Source organism: Arvicanthis niloticus, chromosome 11 (genome assembly GCF_011762505.2).
Source record: "Arvicanthis niloticus isolate mArvNil1 chromosome 11, mArvNil1.pat.X, whole genome shotgun sequence".
Classification (NCBI taxonomy): Eukaryota; Metazoa; Chordata; class Mammalia; order Rodentia; family Muridae; genus Arvicanthis; species Arvicanthis niloticus.
In genome coordinates this window covers 63,724,254-63,744,530 of record NC_047668.1, presented here as the reverse complement: position 1 = coordinate 63,744,530, position 20,277 = coordinate 63,724,254, and the positions used below count along the sequence as shown (strand labels likewise).

Genomic DNA, 20,277 nt, shown 5'->3' with positions numbered 1-20,277 from the left:
GGAGTGGTCCTTTCTTGCCAGTGAGCCCTAATTCCTGGCAAGATACCGGAAACAGCATTGAAGAGCCCAGTGTTTGATCCCTAAGTAGGCAAGGACCCCACTTTTAACAGACAACCCAGTCCATTGTCAAAATAAAAGAACTCACTATTTTTCTCTACACCTCAAACCTAATCGGGCACCTTGAGGCAGAAGTAGAGCCATGTGCAGATGGAGGCCCACCCAGTCCATCAGTGCTTCCGAAACAGGGAGGCTCCACTATCAACGCCCCCACCCTCAGTCCATCTACACACCGCGGTGCAAGATGCGCCACGGTGAAGCGAGCAGAGCAGAATCTGCTGTCAAACAAAAAACCACCAGCACCAGCTCTAGAAACACGCGGAGGCTGGCTCTTGATAGGAAACCTCTTGTAGTGAATCATAACTTTTCAATCCAGGTGCAGCCCCCACCCACCCCCCTTCAGCCATCCAGAAGGGTAAGCCTTTGACCATTTCCAATAGGCAAATACATGAGTAATCACCATATGTAACTTCGCCTGGACTGACATATTCCGGAGCTGAAACTGATTTATTACGCGAAGGAGGAAGAAGGAGGTGAAGGAAGAGCGCAAAGAAAAAATAATTAAGAGTCACACAGGTCGTGCAGGCTGGAGCACAGGTCTACTCCGCTATCAGAAGCCGGCCACACGAACTGCGTATGCCCTCGGTGCCACACTGCGCTATGCGGGCAGAGCGGCAGGGGCGGACTCCTCGAGGGGCTCGCGCGTGCCAGACTCCGTAGTGTCCCCCCTCCCCGCACAGGGCACCCTTGCTTGGGACGAGAAAGGGCCACCAGTGTAAGCCCTAATCACCGCACCTGTGTGTGTCTATGCGGTTTCAGAGGAGCTCACCCACGCAACCCAACCTCGCCCGCCCCTGGGCAGGCATCTAGGGCACCCTCCCGGGGATAGCGACGGTCCCTCCTCCCTGAGAACCCTCTCTCCTCTGGGAAAAGTCTCTAGCAAACTTTGTTCCGCGCCGGCCAGGTGGGAGGGGGCGCGCAGCAGGGTAGCCGTACCTTCGCAGACGCCCACTTCGTACTCGGTGATGGAGTCGCCATTGAGCGGGGGGCGAATGACACAGCGCAGCCCCCGGTCGCAGGCTCCATGGAGCCCATAGGCTCCACCGCAGCTCTCGTTCCTCTGGCGGGCGCACATGTAGCAGCAGCCGCAGACGCCTTGCACGATGCTTCCCGGGCAGCTCCGAGGCTCCTCGCACTTGGACTCGTCACAAGGCAGGCAGACCAGCGCCCGGGTGCCTGAGCGCGCCAGCAGCAGCAGCAGCCCCAGCAGCGAGACCGAGAGGTGCCCGCAGCCGGCCAGCCCCCTGCCCCCCGCCACCAAGTACATCCTCCTGCGCCGCCGCCTCCTCCTCGCAGCCGGGCCGGGAGCGGGGCGGGCGCCCTCCCCTGCGCGGGGCACACGCGCCGCCGCCGCACCCGCAGCCCGCGGTCCTCGTGCCCCACTAGGGGCCCCCGGGGCGCTCCTCCCCTCGCGGGGCGAGGCCCCCGCCGCCCCTGCGGGCCGCGCCGACCCGGAGCCCACGAGCGTTGGCGCCAGCGGCAGCGGTGGCGGGTGGCTTCCCCTCCTCCTCCTTCTCCTCCCGGGCGGGAGGGGGAAAAGAGGAAAAAAAGTTTCCTCGCGGCAGCTCCGGTTCAACCCAAACTTCTGGCGGCGGCGGTGGCTGCGCACCGCTCCGAAGCAGGGCTGGTGGCTCCTTCTGGTCCTCCGCGCTGCTCCTGATCGCCTGGTAAAGACGACAGCAGCGCAGCCTCCGGGCCGGTCCCCGCCTCCCGAGCCGCCGAGTGGGCGCGGTGGCTCAGCAGAAGGTCCGTGGCGTCCGTTCCTTGCGCCCGGCTCGGCTCTCTCCCGCGCCGCTCCTCTGGGCGCTTGTTTATGGCTGGAGCCTCCGCCGCTCCGGCTGCGCCCTCCCCCATCCTACCTCATCCCTCCCCCCCCCCCGCCCTCCCCGCGCCGCGCGCTGCTCATTGGCTGCCCCCCCACCCTCGGGCCGGCCGGCCCCCTCCCCTCCCCCTCGCCTCCCTCCGGGGCTGCCCCGGCCCTTCCTCCCTCCACGCCTCCTCCTCTTCCCCCTCTCCTTCCTCCGCAGCCCGGAGTACCGAGCTGGCCCTGCTGCCGATCATCCGGGCTCGGGCCCCGGCCCCGCGAGCGCGCTGCGGCCGGGGATCCGAGACAAGTCGTAGCGACGCGAGCCCCCGCCGGCACCGGGCCACGAGGGTTAGCTTTGGAGCACCGGGGGCGGGACGGCTGCACCTCGGGGTGGTAGTTTTGAGTTCAGAGAGTGGCGGGGATCCTAGCCGGAGCTGTTGCTGCAGCCTAGGTTGGGCACTGGCCGGATCGAACCCCAGGAAAGGGAAGCGAACGCGTGGAATTTCCGCAAACTGGACGAGAATCCATCTTCCACTGGAGCTGGGAATAGACTTTGTAAAAGATATTATGTAATGGAGTCTCGGAAACCTGGAGACTTCTCCAGGGAAACTGCTGGTGGGTTTGAGTGCTTTAATTGGTCTAGGTAAATATTCTGAGCAGGGACAATGTTGGGGAGGGCTGCAGCTTGAATTGAATTTTAACGATCCACCTTCTGCGTGTCTGTGTGGAGGTGCTGTATCATGGGAGGGGTGACTGGAAAGTAACAGAGCTTAATCCTCTCTGGAGTAAGGCTCAATACTGGATTTCAAGTCTTGACATGACGCGAGGCTGGAAGAGCCTAGGCATCCTTACAGGCCACCTGACAGTGCCGTTTTCTTTTTTCAGGCTCGCGAGCTAAAGAGTATGCTTTCCTTTCCCTCCTCCCATTTTTCTTCTCTAAAAGATTTATCATGAATGTATTAATAAAGAAGATGGGTAGTAAAATATTCTTTGTGATGAGACAAGAAACAACTGAAGAGGAACTGTGCACGTGTGGAGGATTTCTCCTCAATAGATAGATGTCAGGGATTCTCCCAGTGATAGCTCTGATCGCTCATCTGTAGAGAACCAGTGATCCATTCCTTGTTTCCTCAGTGCCCTCTTACAAGAGTATAAATAAAACAGCCAAAAAAAAAAAAAAAGTGATTTGGATCATTATGTAAAACCGGCCTGGTGTTGGAGCAGGTGTGAAGTGGCCTTGGCTGCCAGACATGGTCTTGCTGCAGATAGGTGGCAGCTAGTTAGATCAGAAGCATCATGACTGATGAGCCAAAAGTTAATGGCACCAGTGTGAGGAGAAAGGACACAAAGATGCCTTTGGAGTCTTGTTTGTGGGACAGATTTGTACTTCTGCTGAATATTTTGGTTTATCTGATAGTCATCAACAAAAAAGCCAGTCACCAGTGTAATATTTCCCTATCAATGACAACAGAAAACTATAGACATTTATACTGAAGAGAGGAAATGTTTCCTTAATTATACTGATTGTTGAAGAAGGAGGGCATAGGGAAATGTCAATACTGGAAAGGGGGTGAGCACCCCATTTTCTTGGAGCTCATGAGCTGCTGCCGAGGTGACTGTTCTCCAGGCGTTTGTGGCACACTTTACATGGTCCTCTCAAAAAGGCCTCCTACCCTGTAGCCCTATAAAAGTAAAGGGTGAAGTCATTTACAACCTGCTAGGTTTTCTTTTAGCAGAACCAAATATTAAAACACATAATAAATGTTCATGTCTTGTTGCCCGACGAGGCACCAGCACTTCGGAGTGGGGTTTGCCAACAAACTATCATCACTGGACCTTGTTAAAGCATCCTTTCCACCCCTGCAGAGGTTATCTGAACTTCTGTTCAAATGCAAGAATAAAGACTTTATTAAAAACATAAGCAGATAATGTTGTTAGACTCAGGAAGAGTCAAGGTCAGGAAAGTGAGAACAGGCAAAAGTGCACAGACAATACAGCTTGAGAGAGTGACCTCACCCTTGTCTAAAGCACCATTCTTTCTGCTTCTTTCCTTTTAGGGCAATACATTAAGAATTGGGAAACACCACAGATCTTGGAATAGACAAGCAACAATATGGAGGCCTCTACCCATCTTTCTTGAGACTTTAAAGGTAGATGAACTTAGGTAAATAGATACAAGGTGAGAAAGATTAACAGGCTTAGAAAATTCTAGCTCAAAAGAATGTAGTCATTTGCCATAGAATTAAGTCATCTAAGTGACTAGGAAGCTTGAGTACAGTAATTAGTGGCAAATGAGAGAATACAAGGCTCCTCCTGGTTATCTGAGACCCGTATGTGAGCCAGGAGCTCAGTTAAAACATTGCTTTATAGGAATTCAGCAAGATATGAGGTGTCCATGAGCTGAGGCAATGTTAATCCATAAAAGATTCTGCCATCTTTAAGAAAGACGGTAGTTCAGCTTAGCTTAACTATTGGGCACTGAGTTAGAAAATAGGTTGAGAAAGATGACATGGACCCTGAAAGACACTTAAAAATGTGAGAATCGGAGCTTACATGGAATGTGGTTTGATGCATCTTTCTCTGAGCAGACTCCCTTATTCTAGAATATTTCAAATGCTTCTGGTTGTAGTGTTGATCTCGTTATAACACAATTATTAAGCAGCTCCAAACTCTGTCAGCCCATTGGAGGAATCCATACTTAGAACAGGCAGGAGTTGAAAAGGAGAGTTACATGCAAAAAGACACTTGGATATTTTCTCTGACCCATCTGAGTTTTAGTAAACACCCCTACGCAAAGCACATGAAAGGCATGGTTCAGTGAAGAAAGTGTCTTACAACCTGAAGGAGTGGAGGGAGGACAGCCTGGAAGCAAAAGGAGGGAGACTTTCCAATGGCAATCTGGAGGGAAGAGACAGTCCGCCCTCTATTGGCCACTGGGCAGGTTGGATCAGAGCAGGATACACTGAAAATCAACGTGCCCAGTTGGGGCCCAGCAGCAGGTGGGACAGAGAGTGCAGTGGACAGAGAGAATCTGCGAGACTCCTGATGCAGTGTGTCCCCAGCTTTTCTACTGGAGTCACATTCTCTGGGATGTCATGCTGTTTATGTGTCCCTGAAGTGAAAAGAAAAAAGAAAAAGAAAAAAAATGAAGACACTGTCTTTTGAGATGGACACATTATCAGAATACAGTTATACAAGGGACAAAAATCTTTTGATATATATCATCCATATTACAGGAAACCATGACGATGACAATAGGAATGTCTCCCTTTATCCCAATCCTCCAGTCTCCCTAAGCCCTAGCTGGCCTTACCATATAAGGATACTCACCAAGTCTAGGATCAGATAATTTCAGAGGTAGAGATAAAGTCCTAGATTGAGGGCTCCGTCATCTACTTTTCCGCTCTAGATCTGCTGTCTCGGCCATGCTGTTATCATCCAGTATGTCAGGTTTAAGGGAGGTTCTTGTCTCATCTGCTTTGCCAGTGAATAACAGCTGCTTCTGAGGCCTAACTGGGTAGCAAGACCTGTGCACTGAACATGGCCTCTTTTTAAGGTTCTGCCAGATCCTTGCTTTTCCTTTGTGCAAGTTTAAACAGGTGTTTGTGCATTCCAAAGCCATTCTCTTCTCTGTAGAGTGGAGACAAGAACCAACTTTGCAGAGTGTTGTATCAGGAAATGCACATTCTCCTGTGTTGCTTTTATTGGGAGGATCTCATGGAGCACATTTCCAAGTTTTCAGCCTGAGATGGTGACTCATCCAGCCATGGCCCCGGGGGGCTGACCTGACAGATGGAGAGGGAATGCAGCAAAGACAGACACTCAGACTCATAGGAAAGCTGGGATCAGGCGGACTGGGCTCTCTCATGAAGAAGCTGCAGCTCTGTGGAAGCTTGGGCTGTAAACATGGGGTGGGGAGAAGCTACTTTCTACACACAGGGCCAGAGGGATGCTTTGACATTCCTCTGGGCTTCATCTGGGTCTCCCATGGGTCTGAGGCGTTGGCCTTTGCCATGGCCATGCTCCAGGTCAACAACACAACAGTCACTCAGGACTTGACTCTCAACAAGTGGGAATCCCACCTGTCTAATTTTTATCATACGTAGCTATGGAATACCTGTCTGCCTTTTGTTTGCTTCTTTTGCTCTTCTTGGGATCTCCTGTCAGATCTGCTTTGGCATTCTGCATTAGTGTTGGGTTTCAGATATTTTGTGACAGTTTCTCATCTTGAACGTATTTAAATGTCAGCAATTAATGAGTATGGAGAAAATGATAGCTAACACTTTGTATTTTGCATGCATGGGTGTTTTGCCTGCACATATGTCTGTCCATCTCTTGCATGCCTGAATCCTCTGGAAGAGCAGCCATTGTCCTTAATCACAGAGCCGTCTCTACAGCTCCATAGCTAACATTTTTTTAAAGTAAATAAATTGCCAGCACTTCATAGAGGTTCTTTTTATTAGACCACAACGTCCTCTAGCAGTCTAAAGCTGGGTCTCACTCTCCATTGGGGGAATGGTTTAAATTTTCTTCATTTTACAGGTGAGAAATTTTAGGCTAGAAAGGCTGTGTTTATGGGTATCAGGTTTGGAATACATACCTGTTTTGCCTGAAAAGCCCGTCTATTTAACTGATTCCTGAAGTTAATGGAGCATAGGGAATGCCTTTCCCAGAAGTGCAGAACCAGAGTAGATAGTTCCAAAGATGACACTGATCCAAAGAAGACAGTGGTTGTAACATGGAGTAAAGAACTTCAGGAAGAGCAATGTGGATGGAATCATGGAATCAGAGGTGCTCTCCCTCCCTCCCTCCCTCCCTCCCTCCCTCCCTCCCTCCCTCCCTCCCTCTATCCATCCCTCCCCCTCTCTCTGTCTCTGTCTCTCTCTCCCTCCCTCCCCCCTCTCTCTCCCTTCCTCCTCCTTCTCTCTCTCTCTCTCTCTCTCTCTCTCTCTCTCTCTCTCTCACCAGTGCTCTCTATTTTTTTCTCTGAAGCCTTTCTATTGGTGACACAGATTTAAAGGTGCCACCTTCAGATGCCTCCATCTGCTGATTGACAGGCAAAGGTCTTATTTTCTGTGTTCTATGTCCTTGTTGATATATGTGGGTTGTATTCTCTGATAATTTCTGGAGACAAGGGGTAGGGGTCAGAGTTTTCTAGTGAGAAATTCTAAGACTGTCTGAGCAAGTCTGAGGAACCTCTAAATAGGAGATGGCATTCGGAAACAGACTTTAAGAGTGACTCTGAAGCTGTGCTGTGGTGACACATGCTTTTGATCCCAGCACTTGGGATGCAGAGGCTGGTAGATCTCTGTGAGTTTGAGGCCAGCCTGATTTACAGAGTACGTTTCAGGACAGCCAGGACTACACAGAGAAAATCCCTGTGTTTTTGTATATGTGTGTATGTATGTGTAACAAACAAACAAACAAACAAACAAAAAAGAGTAACTTGGAGCTCACCAACCCGCCTTGCTTAGGGCTTTCTAGGATGCTGGGCTATAGATAAACACCTCCCATCCTAGGCAGGAAAAGAGGAGAGCAAAAGACAAGGGGAAAAACACAGAATGCGAAGAGAGGAGAAAGAGAGGGGGAGGTGGGGAGGGAGAACAGAGAAGAGGAGAAACAGAAGCAGAAGGAAGAAAGTAAGAAAAAGAAACACCATTGGCTTATAATAAGGGGCCATATTTTTATATATCTGTGAAGGCTTGTCTATATAAGATGTGAAATATCAAGTAAGATAAACACCCTAGCTCATAATTGCTCACACTGGTCTTTAGAATCTGTAACTGAATCTTTTCACCGCTGAAGAAAATGTCATCAAGTGGCTCGCCTGCTGCACTGATGGTGTCTCAACATACCTTTAGGATTTTGTTTGCTTGGCACACATTTTCACTGTCACAAATAAAGGTATGGTCACCATCGCATTACGAAATATTTGTCTGATTACTCTCTTTGGTAAATTCCTAAAGTGGAATTATCCCATTTTGACATGCATTGGCATACGGCTTTCCAGGAAACTTCCATCCACATCACACATTCCTTCAATGTGTGAAGATTTACACCTTCTTGGTGTGAGGCCTACGCACTGAAAGCTTCTCTTTGCTTGTAAAGAATCTTATAATATAGAATTTTCACCTTTTTTAACTTTAAAAATTGTCTTCGCATCCATTATTACATTAAATTTTATTTTTTCAATATGATGAGATTTCATCTGTATCTCACCAAATAATTCTTTTTTTTTTTTTTTTTTTTACCAATTACTAACTCACATAACGTGACCAATCGCACGTTACATGGTTTCTAAGAGGAAGTAGTAGGTAGTCAGTTATGATTTCCTCTTAAGGAATGCTTTTGAAAACTAGACTAATTTAAGCAAATAAATTAAATGAGATCCCTCCCCACAAATGATGAGACTAATTAAAATAATATAGGCTCACATGCATTCTTCTTGATAGCTACAAGAAGCAAGTGTACAAGCCAGGCTAGGTGGCACACACCTCTAATCCCAGAACTTGGAAGCCTGCAGCAGGAAGATACTGAGCTTAAGGTTTGTTTGGGCTATGTATCAAGAATGGGTATTGAGAGAGAGAGAGAGAGAGAGAGAGAGAGAGAGAGAGAGAGAGAGAGAGATTTGAAAGGACAGATGGTGAATAGATGTCTCAGTTACATTCTATTGTGAGGAAGAGAAATTCTACTTCCTGCAGGCAGCACAGCACAGCACAGCCCTCTGTGTTCTGTACCCTTCTCCCTTTACGAACACAGTTTCCATACCCTAAAAATCCATACATCTAAATGGCAGCCATTCAGCAGCTCTGTGTATGTCTCTTAAGAAATCCAGTCAGATTTCAACAATGATTCCATTTACTCAACAGTCTTCCAGTGTTTGTTTGGGAACTGCCGAATGGAGTCTCCGGGGAGACAAGCCTCTTAGTTCATCACACGTGCTATACTGAAGCAGATAACTGTCATCACTTACCAGATGTGGCTCTAACTTTTTTTTTTACTTGTTTTATTTACAAATATTGCCCCCTTTCTGGTCTCTCCTCCAAGAGTTCTTCATCCCCTCCCCCTCCCCTTTGCCCTGAGAGGGTGCCTCCACCCCCACCCCCACCCACTCCTTCACCCACCTTCACCTAACTGCATCCCCCTTTCCTGGGACATCAACTCTCTACAGTATTACATACATCCTCTCCCACTGAGGCTAGACAAGGCAGTCCTCTGCTACATATGTACCAAGGGCCACAGACCAGCTCTTTGTTTGGTGACTTAGTCTCTGGGAAATCCCAGGAGTTCAGGTTAATTGATATTGTTGTTCTTCCTATGGGGTTGCCATCCCCTTCATTCCTTCGATCCTTCCCCTAACTCTTTCATAGGGGTTCCCAACCTCAGTCCAATGCTCGGCTGTATCTGCATCTGTTACAGTCAGCTGCTAGTAGAGCCTCTCAAAGGATAGCCATGCTAGGCTCCTGTCTGCAAGCACAACATGGTATCAGTAATAGTGTCAGGGTTGGATGCCTGCACATAGGATTGATCTCAAGTTGGGCCAGTCACTGGATCCCCTTTCCTTCAGGCTCTTCCCCCCCCCCCCCCGTATTTCTTTTAGACAGGAACAACTGTGGGTCAAAAATCTTGAAGGTAGTTTGGTGACCCCATTCCTCCACTAGGGGCCATGTCTATTTACTGGAGGTGGTCCCTTCAGGTTCCATCTTCTCACTGTTGGGCTTTGGGCTAAGGTCATCCCCACTGAGTCCTGGGAGCCTCTCACATCCTAAGTCTCTGGGTCTTTCTAGAGGTTCACCCTGCTTCCCCCCAACCCTCACAGCAAGATATTTTTATTCATTCTCCTGGCCCTCTGGGCTTCTCTCCTGTCTCCCCCCTCCATACCTGATCCTGTCCCCCTTTCCCTCCTCTCTCCCCTCTCCCACCCAGGGGCTCTAACTTTTTATAATCACTATCAAGTTCATTCTTGAAGGATGATTTGTCATGGTTGGAAGTGTTGGAAACAAGCAAAACTTGTTCTAGAGAGAGCAACAGAAGACTCAAAAAGAAGTTAGACAGTGGTAGACATGGGACAAGTACACAGCTTTTCCAAGTGGTTGATGATGAAGACGTATTCCTCATTTGAATGTGAATGTGAATTCAGTATAATAGTGTCCTTTAGAATATTGATATTATGGTGATCATAGTCTCCATGTTGTATGACTACTTTGTCATTGATGATGGGGATTCCTTGCTGCTTTTTTTTGGTGGGAGATGGTAATGTTCGACAATATCTCTGTTGCTTGTCTTCATTCTGCACATACAACTAACCAGTGTTTTTCTACTTTCTCACATTTACCTGGAGCCATGAAATGTGAACGGAAGTGACTTAGGCTCTTACATATCTAACATTGCAGGTCAAAAACCTCTCAGCCGTCTCACAGGTTGTCTTATTTACTTTCTGTTGGATGTCCTTAAGTCTTTACATAGAGGACTCTGAAACACTAGCAGATTCTAAGTCTATCAGGTGGATGAATTCTCCATCTTGCATGATCACATGATGTGGACTTTCCAGTTCCACACTCATACCCACATACACGCATCACTGAATCTTAGTGGATTCCACACTGAGTGAGAAATAAATCTCTACTATGGTAAGTCACTGACATCTTAAGCTTGTTTGTTTCACTAGTTGTCTTCCAAACCATAATTGATTAGCAATCATCCTTTCCTCATGCCTTGACTTTTGCTATGTGTTATTAGAAAAAAATGCAATATTTATAAGTACTTTAACTAACTTACACTTGTTTGTTGAGTGTGTAGGGGAGTCCAATGCTAAAGTTACTAATATTTACATTTAAAATATTTTCACTATTATAATATCCCACGAAGACTATAACTGTTTGTTGGTACTGATTGGTAGAGATTAAATTAAGTAACATAAACACTTTGCACTTAAGTGTCAGCATGGGCATCTCTCTGATGCTACACAGTAAGTAACTTTTATTTCCAGAGTTTTCCATGCTCTCAAGCTCTCATTGTCCAGGCGTCATTGTGATGACCAAGAACATGTGTGCTCTCATCTTTCTCCATTATCCGAGTCCTTCAGAGTCTACCACTTCATCTCTGAGCCCAATTTGTAATAGTGCTATATGCTTTTCCCCTTTGACAACTGGCTTCCTAGTGATCTCATTTCATCAAGAGCTAGTGTTTGACTGTAAACTCTAAGTAAATACCTTCTTTTATTTATCACTTGAACTTAAAGTATACTTTAATGTCCCTATGTTGAACTCTGAGGTTATCATATCCACATTCTCTGTTATTATTTATCTTTGATAGCTTAATATATTCCAGTTATCTTACAGTCTGTTTTTGGTATGCTTCACAGACCTGTTTAAATTCATATTAGACTGGATAAACAAAATGACAATCATTAACTAAAAGCTCACTGTAAGTTTACTACGACTATATAAAGAATTGCTGCCACGAAATTGGCAAGGGGGAAAAGAAAAGCAAGATTGAGCTTGTAAGCATGAAACTATGAAGGAAGAAAATACAGGAAATAGATTCCAAAATATTTCTATCATCAGCTGATTATTGCCAATGATAATGTCATGTTTCCCATTAATATTTTGCCAAGCAGAACTAACCACAGATGCCAATGCAGGTGTTTTTAAAAAAAGAGTACTTTTCATTTTTTCTCTTAACCAGTAATTGATTAAATCAGGACAGTTGATGATTATTGTGATGATGATGATGCCCTGTGCCAAAAGGTGCATGATCATAGGTATCAGATTGACTTGAGATCAAATTCTGACTCTACGGATAATTTTCTATGTGAATTTGGGTAAGTTATTTAACCTGAATTTCATTTGTCATTAGTCACTAGGTAAATTAACATCTATAGGACAAGAACATATAATAGATGCTCAATGAAGAAAATTTAATTTTACTTTATGTTCTTGTGTACATATGTGTGTATATGTTCCATGTGTGTTCAGGTACCTATGGAGGCCAGCAGAGGGTGGTGAATTCCCTGAGCTGGAGTAGTTGTCCCTGAGCTACGTGATATGGGTGCTGAGAATCAAACTCAAGTTCTCTCAAAGAACAGCAAGCAGTCTTAGCAACTGAGCTATCTCTTCAGTCCCTAAGGATAACATTTTTTTTAAATAATGAAAGTTTTTATTAAAAGCATAATATTTCTCATATTCAATAAATGTTTGCTCCTTTGAAATCTTGAGATTTGGGGATTTGGTCTATTGTTTAAGTATTGAGGAGTGCTTCTGGCCCATGAGAGAATTATCCCTTTGTTTCCATGTATAATGTCACCTTTCTGACTCATCTCACCAGCTGGGGTTTATAATTAGAGACAAGAGAGTATTTAAAGGTAGAAGTTGACTTCTCTTTTCTAACCTCTACTCTGGCTGCAAAAATAAATTTAATGCTGGCTATCGGAGGAGAAAAAGCATCAGTGATCTTACCCAACTGAGAACCCTAAGAATTGCAATACCAACCTGTCAGGCTAAATGTGTGCGCTGATGTATCGGTGGTACAACTGTAAGGAGAGTAACCAAATGCTCTCTGATTGGTTCTGAGGTCTATTTCATAAAGGGTCATCCATGCCTGGTGCAGTAAATCTGGTTAAAAGCCTATGGCTTAGGAGATCTTAGACTCTGGGGGTAAAGGGACATACTATTATTATTTGGATGAATTGACACAGCACCAAGCTGCCTTCTAAATATCTATGCTTATACCCATAAACAAATGCTACTCTCAGTCTTAATCAGAGAGATTTATTGGTGCAAAGCATGATAATTATTTAATTATTAACTCTCAAATGCTCAGCCCAAAGCAGGGCATTCGTACCATCCCCTCTAAGGCTCCAGGAACGTTGTAGGAAAAAGAAGAAGGTTGAAAAAAATAGGAATGATGGGAGAAGATCTGTGAAATGGCATCTTCTGGGCATGACACAGCCAACTCTGCCATGGTGTCTAGCTATAGTGACTGGTGGCAAGGGGCCTGCACAAGAAAGGGCTGTCAATGGATGATCATAGACTGTGATGGGCCCACCTGGCCCTTCGTGCTAAATTATGATTGATTCTTGGAGAAGGGCACGCATTGTCTTCAGTTGTGCTCCAATGGATAGTTTCAAATCCAATGCCATACAGACAGCACTGGTCTAAGCCAGCGCTTCACAAAACCAATCGAAAAGACATGAGTTTGGGGAAAAGACGTATAGGGAGGAGGTGGTAATGAAGGTGGCGGGGAGGTAAGAAAGAGTGGGAGTAACTAATTAAAATGTACTATATATGTCTGAAGTTGTCATAGAACACGTTTAATAATAAATAAATTAAATAAATGAGTATAATTAATTAATTTAAATTAATTGCACACATGTTCTCCTATGTTCATAGCAGCCTTATTCATAATAACCAGAAGCTGGAAACAACCCTGATGTCCCTCAACTGAAGAATGAATACAGAAAATATGGTTCCATTTATACAATGGAATACTATTCAGCTATTAAAAGTGAGGCCATCATGAGTTTTGCAGGCAAATGGGTGGAACTAGAAAATATCATCCTGAGTGAGGTAACCCAGACCCAAAAGGACATGCATGATATGTATTCACTGATAAGTGGATATTAGCAAAAATGAACAGAATACCCATGATACAGCCCATGGCCTGCAAGAAGTTTAACAAGAAGGAAGTCCCAAGTGGGGATGCTTCAATCTCACTTAGAAGGAAGAACAAAATAATTGTGGGAGGCAGAGGAAGGGAGAGACCTGGGTGAGAGAGGGGAGGGGGACAGGAGAGGGGGGCCGGATAAGGTATGGGAGGACATAGGAGGGAAGCCCTGAGGGCTGGGAGAATGAATGGAAATACACAGCTGGGGGTGTGGGGGCAGGGGAAACTTCTAGAAAGTTCCAGAGACCTGGGAGGCTCCCTGAACTCAATGGAGATGACCTCAGCAGAAATGTCTAACAGTGAGGAAATGGAACCTGAAGGGACCACCTCCAGTAGATAAACAGTCCCCAGTGAAGAGATGGAGCCGCATACCCATCTTTAAAATTTATGACCCAGAATTGTTCCTGTCTAAATGGAGCAGAGACCGAAGGAAAGGCCATCCAGTGACTGGCCCAGCTTGGGCTCCATCCCTTCTGTGGTCACTAAACCCTGACACTATTACTGATGCTATGTTGTACTTGTAAACAGGAGCCTAGCATGACTGTCCTCTGAGAGGTCCTACTTTCCATACGGTCTGACAATGCTTCCTCTAAGAACAATGCAGTCTAATGATACTCCCAAATCTGCCATGAGAATTCTGTTATGGTTTTAGTCTAGGCTATTGAAGAGACTGAAAACATTGAAGGCCATTGCTGTTGCTCTTGGTTGTTGACTAGAAGTGGAAAGGAAGTCCATCTTGGTGAAGACACCATGCACTTTGGACCCAGAACCCAGAGGACCAGAGCAGGATCTGATCTGAAAGGCCTCTCCCTGAGGACTGGCTTGTATATGTACCACATGTCACCATGAAAGATTCCTAAGGAGAGAAGCAACCAACAGTTCTACCTGGCTGTGATGCCTATGAACCACAATGACCAGCATGGCACTGTAACTCTAAGGGTGCAATTGTGACATGCATACCTTGGTGCCAACCAGCAGCTCTCTAATTGGGCTTAAAGCCTGCTCAACCAGAATCATTCCTGGTACTAGAAACCTAGCCAACTGCTCAGGGCTAGTGGCATCATGGATACTGGAGGAGAATCTACAACCATTCCTTTACTTAACCAGCACAATCTTTAGCTACATTCTAAATATTTGTCCTAATACTCACAGGTAAGTATGGTTCCCATCCCTCTTCAAGGAAGCTTCTCTTTGCAACAGAAAGAGATCATTACAGGAAAGCATAACTGATCAAAACTCAGTGCAGATTTAACTGATATATCTGCAACATAGCTCCTATACCCAAGGCTTTGGAGTCATTGCAAAAGACAGGGTGGGAAAAGTAGAAGAGGAACAAAGAGTTTGCTGTTAGACTTTATCTTCACCCTTGAAATCTCACTCACATGATTGCCTAAACATGGCCTGAAAAATAGAACCCAGTAGATGTACAAGCATGGATGTGGGGCTCTGGAAGCTCAGGAGGCCTCAACACTAGACAGAGAACTACAGGCAAACAAGGAACACTGAGAGCAGAAGGAATAGTCTTCCCCAGGGAGAGTATTATCCCTAGGGATAATTGGTATTATTCAATATTAAATGATCAGGCCTGAAAAGCACACACACATGCGTGCTTGCTCACACACACACATGCGTGCTTGCTCTCTCACACACGCACACCTTTATATGGACTGAGCAGGCTCTATTTAGTATTTAAGAAAACACACACGTTATAGAACATACATATACACATGTATACAGACACATTACATGGGCTGAGGAGACTGTGTTTATGTATTTAAGAGCATACACACATGAGAGAGAGAGAGAGAGAGAGAGAGAGAGAGAGAGAGAGAGAGAGAGAGAGAGAACACTGTATGAACTAAGCAGGCTGTATTTATGTATTTAAGAATACACAAAACACATATGCACCACACACACACATACACACCACATACACATGTAACATCATGATTTTGGAAGAGAGCAAGGTAGAGCTCAAGGGAGATTCAGAGAGAGAAAAGGGAATGGAGAAATGGTATAATTATATTGAACCTCAAAAAGTTGTTTAATAAAATAAAAAGAAAAGATAAAGTACTGAGGACAGTGCTTGGGATCCAGTGAGTCCTCAGTAAATGCTGCTGAAGGAAGGAAGGAAAGAAGGAGGGAGGGAGGGAAGGAGGGAGGGAGGGAGGGAGAGAAGGAGGGAGGGAGGGAGAGAAGGAGGGAGGGAAGGAGGGAGAGAGGGAGGGAGGGAGGGAAGGAGGGAGGGAGGGAAGGAGGGAGGGAGGGAAGGAGGGAGGGAGGGAGGGAAGGAGGGAGGGAGAAAGAGAGAACATGTACTTTTGCTGGATAAGAAAAAGTAACTGAGGTGATTGGCTACTCAGTAGTATATGCTGGGACTCAAGGCTGGTGCAGCTGGACCGAATGGTGGAATCCCAACATCTCACCCATCAGGCTCCTGTAAGAGACCTGTTGGGGCTTTTAGACACAAGCAGCCTCATTGGTTCTTATTTTCTACAGATCCCTTATTTCGTGGATCCTACAACATCCTTTTGAATTATGTTAATAACTCCTAAAGTAAGATGCACTTTGCAGCCGTGGCATTACCGACCGTTGTTTATTTCCCTTCTCAGTGGTGGATGAGGCAACGCTGTAGCTTATACATGATGGCATCTTACACGGTGGCACGATAGCAAAATGGGCATCATGGCAGAGAAGCAGCAAAGAACAATGAGATGAAACAAACGAACCTGCGGGAGACTTACCAAGGAGCAGTGAGCTGTGGTGCACGCGCCGTAGCAGAGTTTGCAGTTCTGAAGTAGACTAGGAATGCTTGAGTCTAGTGGGTTAAATCTGTCTTCTACTTTCTGCTTTGTTGTTTACGATACTTTGCTACACAGTTGGAACCTGGAAGAAAAAAAACTGAAGGCTTTTCACAACCCCAAGGATGAATACTTTACGGATAATTTTGTAAGGGAAGTACAAACATTTTGTACTCCAAAAAAAGGACTGCTCTACCCAAGGCTCTTTGCTCTGAGATTTCTTATAGAAATGAGGAGAAAATACAGTTACAGCACTAGGCAGCCCTTCTGATACCACCAAAGTCTTCACTTTATAGATGAAGAAATTGTGTCTTGGGGATCTGACCACTTTACATGAGCCGACTCCTAATAGTTTCATATACATTGTATATCACCTGATGCCATCTTTGTGTGCCTTACAACAAAGGACAGGTTGCTTGCTTTTAGCATTCCCTTAGCTCTGTTTCCAGTTCCCACCTGAGTCAGGTGTAATTGTACAGCAGTCTAACCTTGTCTTAATTCGCCGTAGAGCTTGACTGCTGGTTGCAAAGGTGCTTGCATGGCCTTGCTTGCGGATGGAGGAAGTGGCCATCACCTACTCAGAACCAGTGCAAAAGGGTCTTCTATTTCATGTGGCTGCATTTTAATAATTTCATTCCAAGGTACCCTCTAATTCCTTTGTCCTAGTTACTTGGCCACCTGGATTCCCACTGCTGCTGCTGAGATGATGGTATCTGGTGTCTGGATCTGTTACCTGGGCCTTTAATGCACAGATTTGATGGACATGATCTATCCTTCATATATTCCAAATATTGCCATAGTGCTGGAAGGCACCTTCCTCTGGTGCCAAGCATCTGTAATGCATAACTTTTTCTAATTTTCCCTTCGTTTTCAGGCTATGTGGCAGCCTACATAGACCTCAGTTGATTATTTGCTCTATTTTTTTTAAGTCCAAACTCTTGGCCTATATCAAGATGTCTGTCTTGTTCCTGAGAAACAGTGTGGATCCATGAGTGCCCAGAGACGCATCTCTTTTTAGTGTGTTAGTGTGAGGAGGGAGGGGCTTTTCTACTCATCAGGAGCCCCCACATTAGCCTTGTTGATCAGACACCTGGACTGATTAATCAATACCATTGCTGATTGTTCCTTAAATGTCTTTAAGAACAATGTCTCTCTCTCTCTCTCTCTCTCTCTCTCTCTCTCTCTCTCTCTCTCTCTCTCTCTCTCTCTCTCTCTTTTAAACAGTTCTACAGGTTATTACTGAGTAAACCAATTAGCTCATGTGGAACAGATAATAGCAAATCAGACTCCCTATTGAAACATGACCACATACATCTCCAGATGTTAAAATGGTTGAGCTACATCTGGTAGGATCGATGACCATGATTCAGCATAGACACTCAGACTTGTCACTGTGGCTTATTCTTACAGAGCCAGATCCATTTTTCTTTTGTGTCTTCTTTTGAAGTCATACTTGATTTTGTTTTCAGTTTTCATCTGAATCCATTGGGGGAATAGGACAGTTTTACTTTTGTGTTTTGGCCAGGAGGCACTTTATTGTGAATGTCTTGTGAGAAAAGATGTCAAGAGAGTCAGAAGTATAATGCGTGCTGGCAGAAGAAAAGAGAAGAATGTATTTGTCTGTCTGTCTATCTATCTATCTATCTATCTATCATCTATCTATGTTAATTTATTACTTTTTTCTTTTGTGTGTGTGTTAGTTGGGGCAGGATGTATGTGGAGGTCAGAGAACAACTTGTAAGTATCAGTTCTCTCCGACCACCACAGGCTCCTGGGGAGCAAACTCACAGCTCCAGGCTTGGCAGCAAGTACTTTTACTTTCTCACCAGCCCTTATCCTAACACATTCTAATTAATACCTCTCTGCTTCCTAAGGCCCTGGACTATGCAAATAGAGCTATGTATATGCAAATATTTTGTATATCTTCTGTCCTTTAATCCTTGTAGAGATCTCATTATAAATTATGATCAGACACGTTTTACAAAATGGAAAATGAGGATCAGAGAGATTATAGAAATATTTCAAAGGACATAGGGTGTGCACCTGAATCAGATGTAATTGTACAGCAGTCTGACTTCCTTGTCTTATTTCACTATAGAGCTTCACTGTTAGCTGCAAAGGTGCTTGCATGGCCTTGCTTGCTGATGGTGGAAGTGGTCATCACCTACTCAGAACCATGAATTCACTGAAATTACAGTGACTTAAGAACCCAGGTCTTTCCTGTCATCTCAGTTAACCTATCCTTGTATTGCTCCACCTTAGTTGTCTAATTTCTGCATAGTCAAGGCAGAACCATGTGTGTGTGTGTGTGTGTGTGTGTGTGTGTGTGTGTGTGTTTTACTGGCCACACTTGTGAGAAGATTCAAGTATCTTTTTGCTCCTGCAATATTCTAAAAGTTACCAGAGGATCTTGGTTTGTTTTTCATTCTGAACTTAAATACTTTTTCTTCTTGTTTTAAAATTAAAAACATAAGGGATGAGGTGCAGAGGGTTAGCAAGAGGAGTGGCTGTGGGGAATGTGGTGGGGAAGAAAGGCAAAATGAGTAAAGTATAATAACATGCATGATAATGTTATAATGAAACCAATGGCTTTGTATGTTAACTTGAAACAGAAATACAGTTCTTAAAATAAAATCTGAGGAGTCTGTAGTAGTTTGAATATGCTTGGCCCATAGGAAGTGATACTATTAGGTGTGGCCTTGTTGGAGGAAGTATGTCATGTGGGTGTGGACTTTGAAGCTTCTCCCAGTGCACAGAAAAGTCAATCTTCTCCTGGCTGAAGTCGAACCAAGACGCAGAATTCTCAGCTCCTTCTACAGCCCTGTGTTTGCCTGGATGTTGTCATGTTTCCCACCATGATGATACTGGACTGAACCTCTAAAACTATGAGCCATCCTCAATTAAATGTTGTCCCTTATAAGAGTTGCCTTGGTCATGGTGTCTCTTCACAGCAATGAAACCTTAATTAAGGCAGAGTCAAAGCATATGACTAGGGTAGCTCATCTGCGAGAAGATCCATAAGATCCATTGAAATTCCTTAAAATAAACATGGTGCTTTATATTTGAGCTTTTCATGAATCCAAGCATTATTTCAACTAATACTAATAGTTTTTGTGTTATTACATTGTTACCAAGGTTATTCTAAATACGTTGTTATTTTATTTCTCCGCAGCTCTAGGTATTGGGGGCTATTGTCTTCATTTTCCAGATAGGAAAGCAAGCACAGAGCAGTTAAGTACCATGTCTTCAGTCATATCATAGATTATAAATAGAAGCATCAGGATCTGAAGGTAGGCTATCTGACTCAAGAGTAGAGCTCTTGATCCAACCTCAAAATTTCTAGTGTTTGATTTAAACAAATATATAAGAATCAGAAAAATGTGTTTAATATTTTGGTGACATTGCCACTTTGGGAAAATATATCAATGACCTAAGAATGTTGACATTTCTCAGTTTTTGAAACTGACTTAGTCAAAGTTCTATTACTGTGTAGAGATACTATGAACACAGCAACTCTTATAAAGGAAATCATTTAATTGGGGTTGACTTACAGTTCAGAGGTTTAGTCCATTATTTGTCATGGCAGGAAACATGATGGCACACAAGCAGACATGGTGTTGGAAAAAGAAGTAAGTTCTACACTCAGATTAGCAGGCAGCAGAAACAGATAGGCACTGGGCCTGGCTCTAGCATTTGAAAGCCCAAAGCCCACCTCTGTGACACACTTTCTCCAACAAGGCCACACTTCTAATCCCTGACAAGTAGAACCACTCCCAATGACCAAGCGTTCAAATATATGAGACTACAGTGGCCATCCCTACTCAAACCACTAGACTGATTATACATAGAGAAGGAAAGTTAATATGTTACATTAATAGCTTGGTTTTG

General features: G+C 44.8%; 1 protein-coding gene across 2 annotated transcripts in view; it reads right to left on the bottom strand.

Moving 5' to 3' along the window:
• Crim1 (cysteine rich transmembrane BMP regulator 1) overlaps nucleotides 1-1,932 on the bottom strand; it is a 175,075-nt gene extending 173,143 nt beyond the window's left edge. For both annotated transcript variants that reach the window (XM_034513780.2, XM_034513782.2), the window contains exon 1: nucleotides 1,054-1,932. In XM_034513780.2, coding sequence (XP_034369671.1) covers nucleotides 1,054-1,384 — 331 coding nt within the window. In that variant the 5' untranslated portion in view covers nucleotides 1,385-1,932. The remainder of the gene's footprint in view (nucleotides 1-1,053) is intronic.
• Between the last annotated feature and the right edge of the window lie 18,345 nt (nucleotides 1,933-20,277).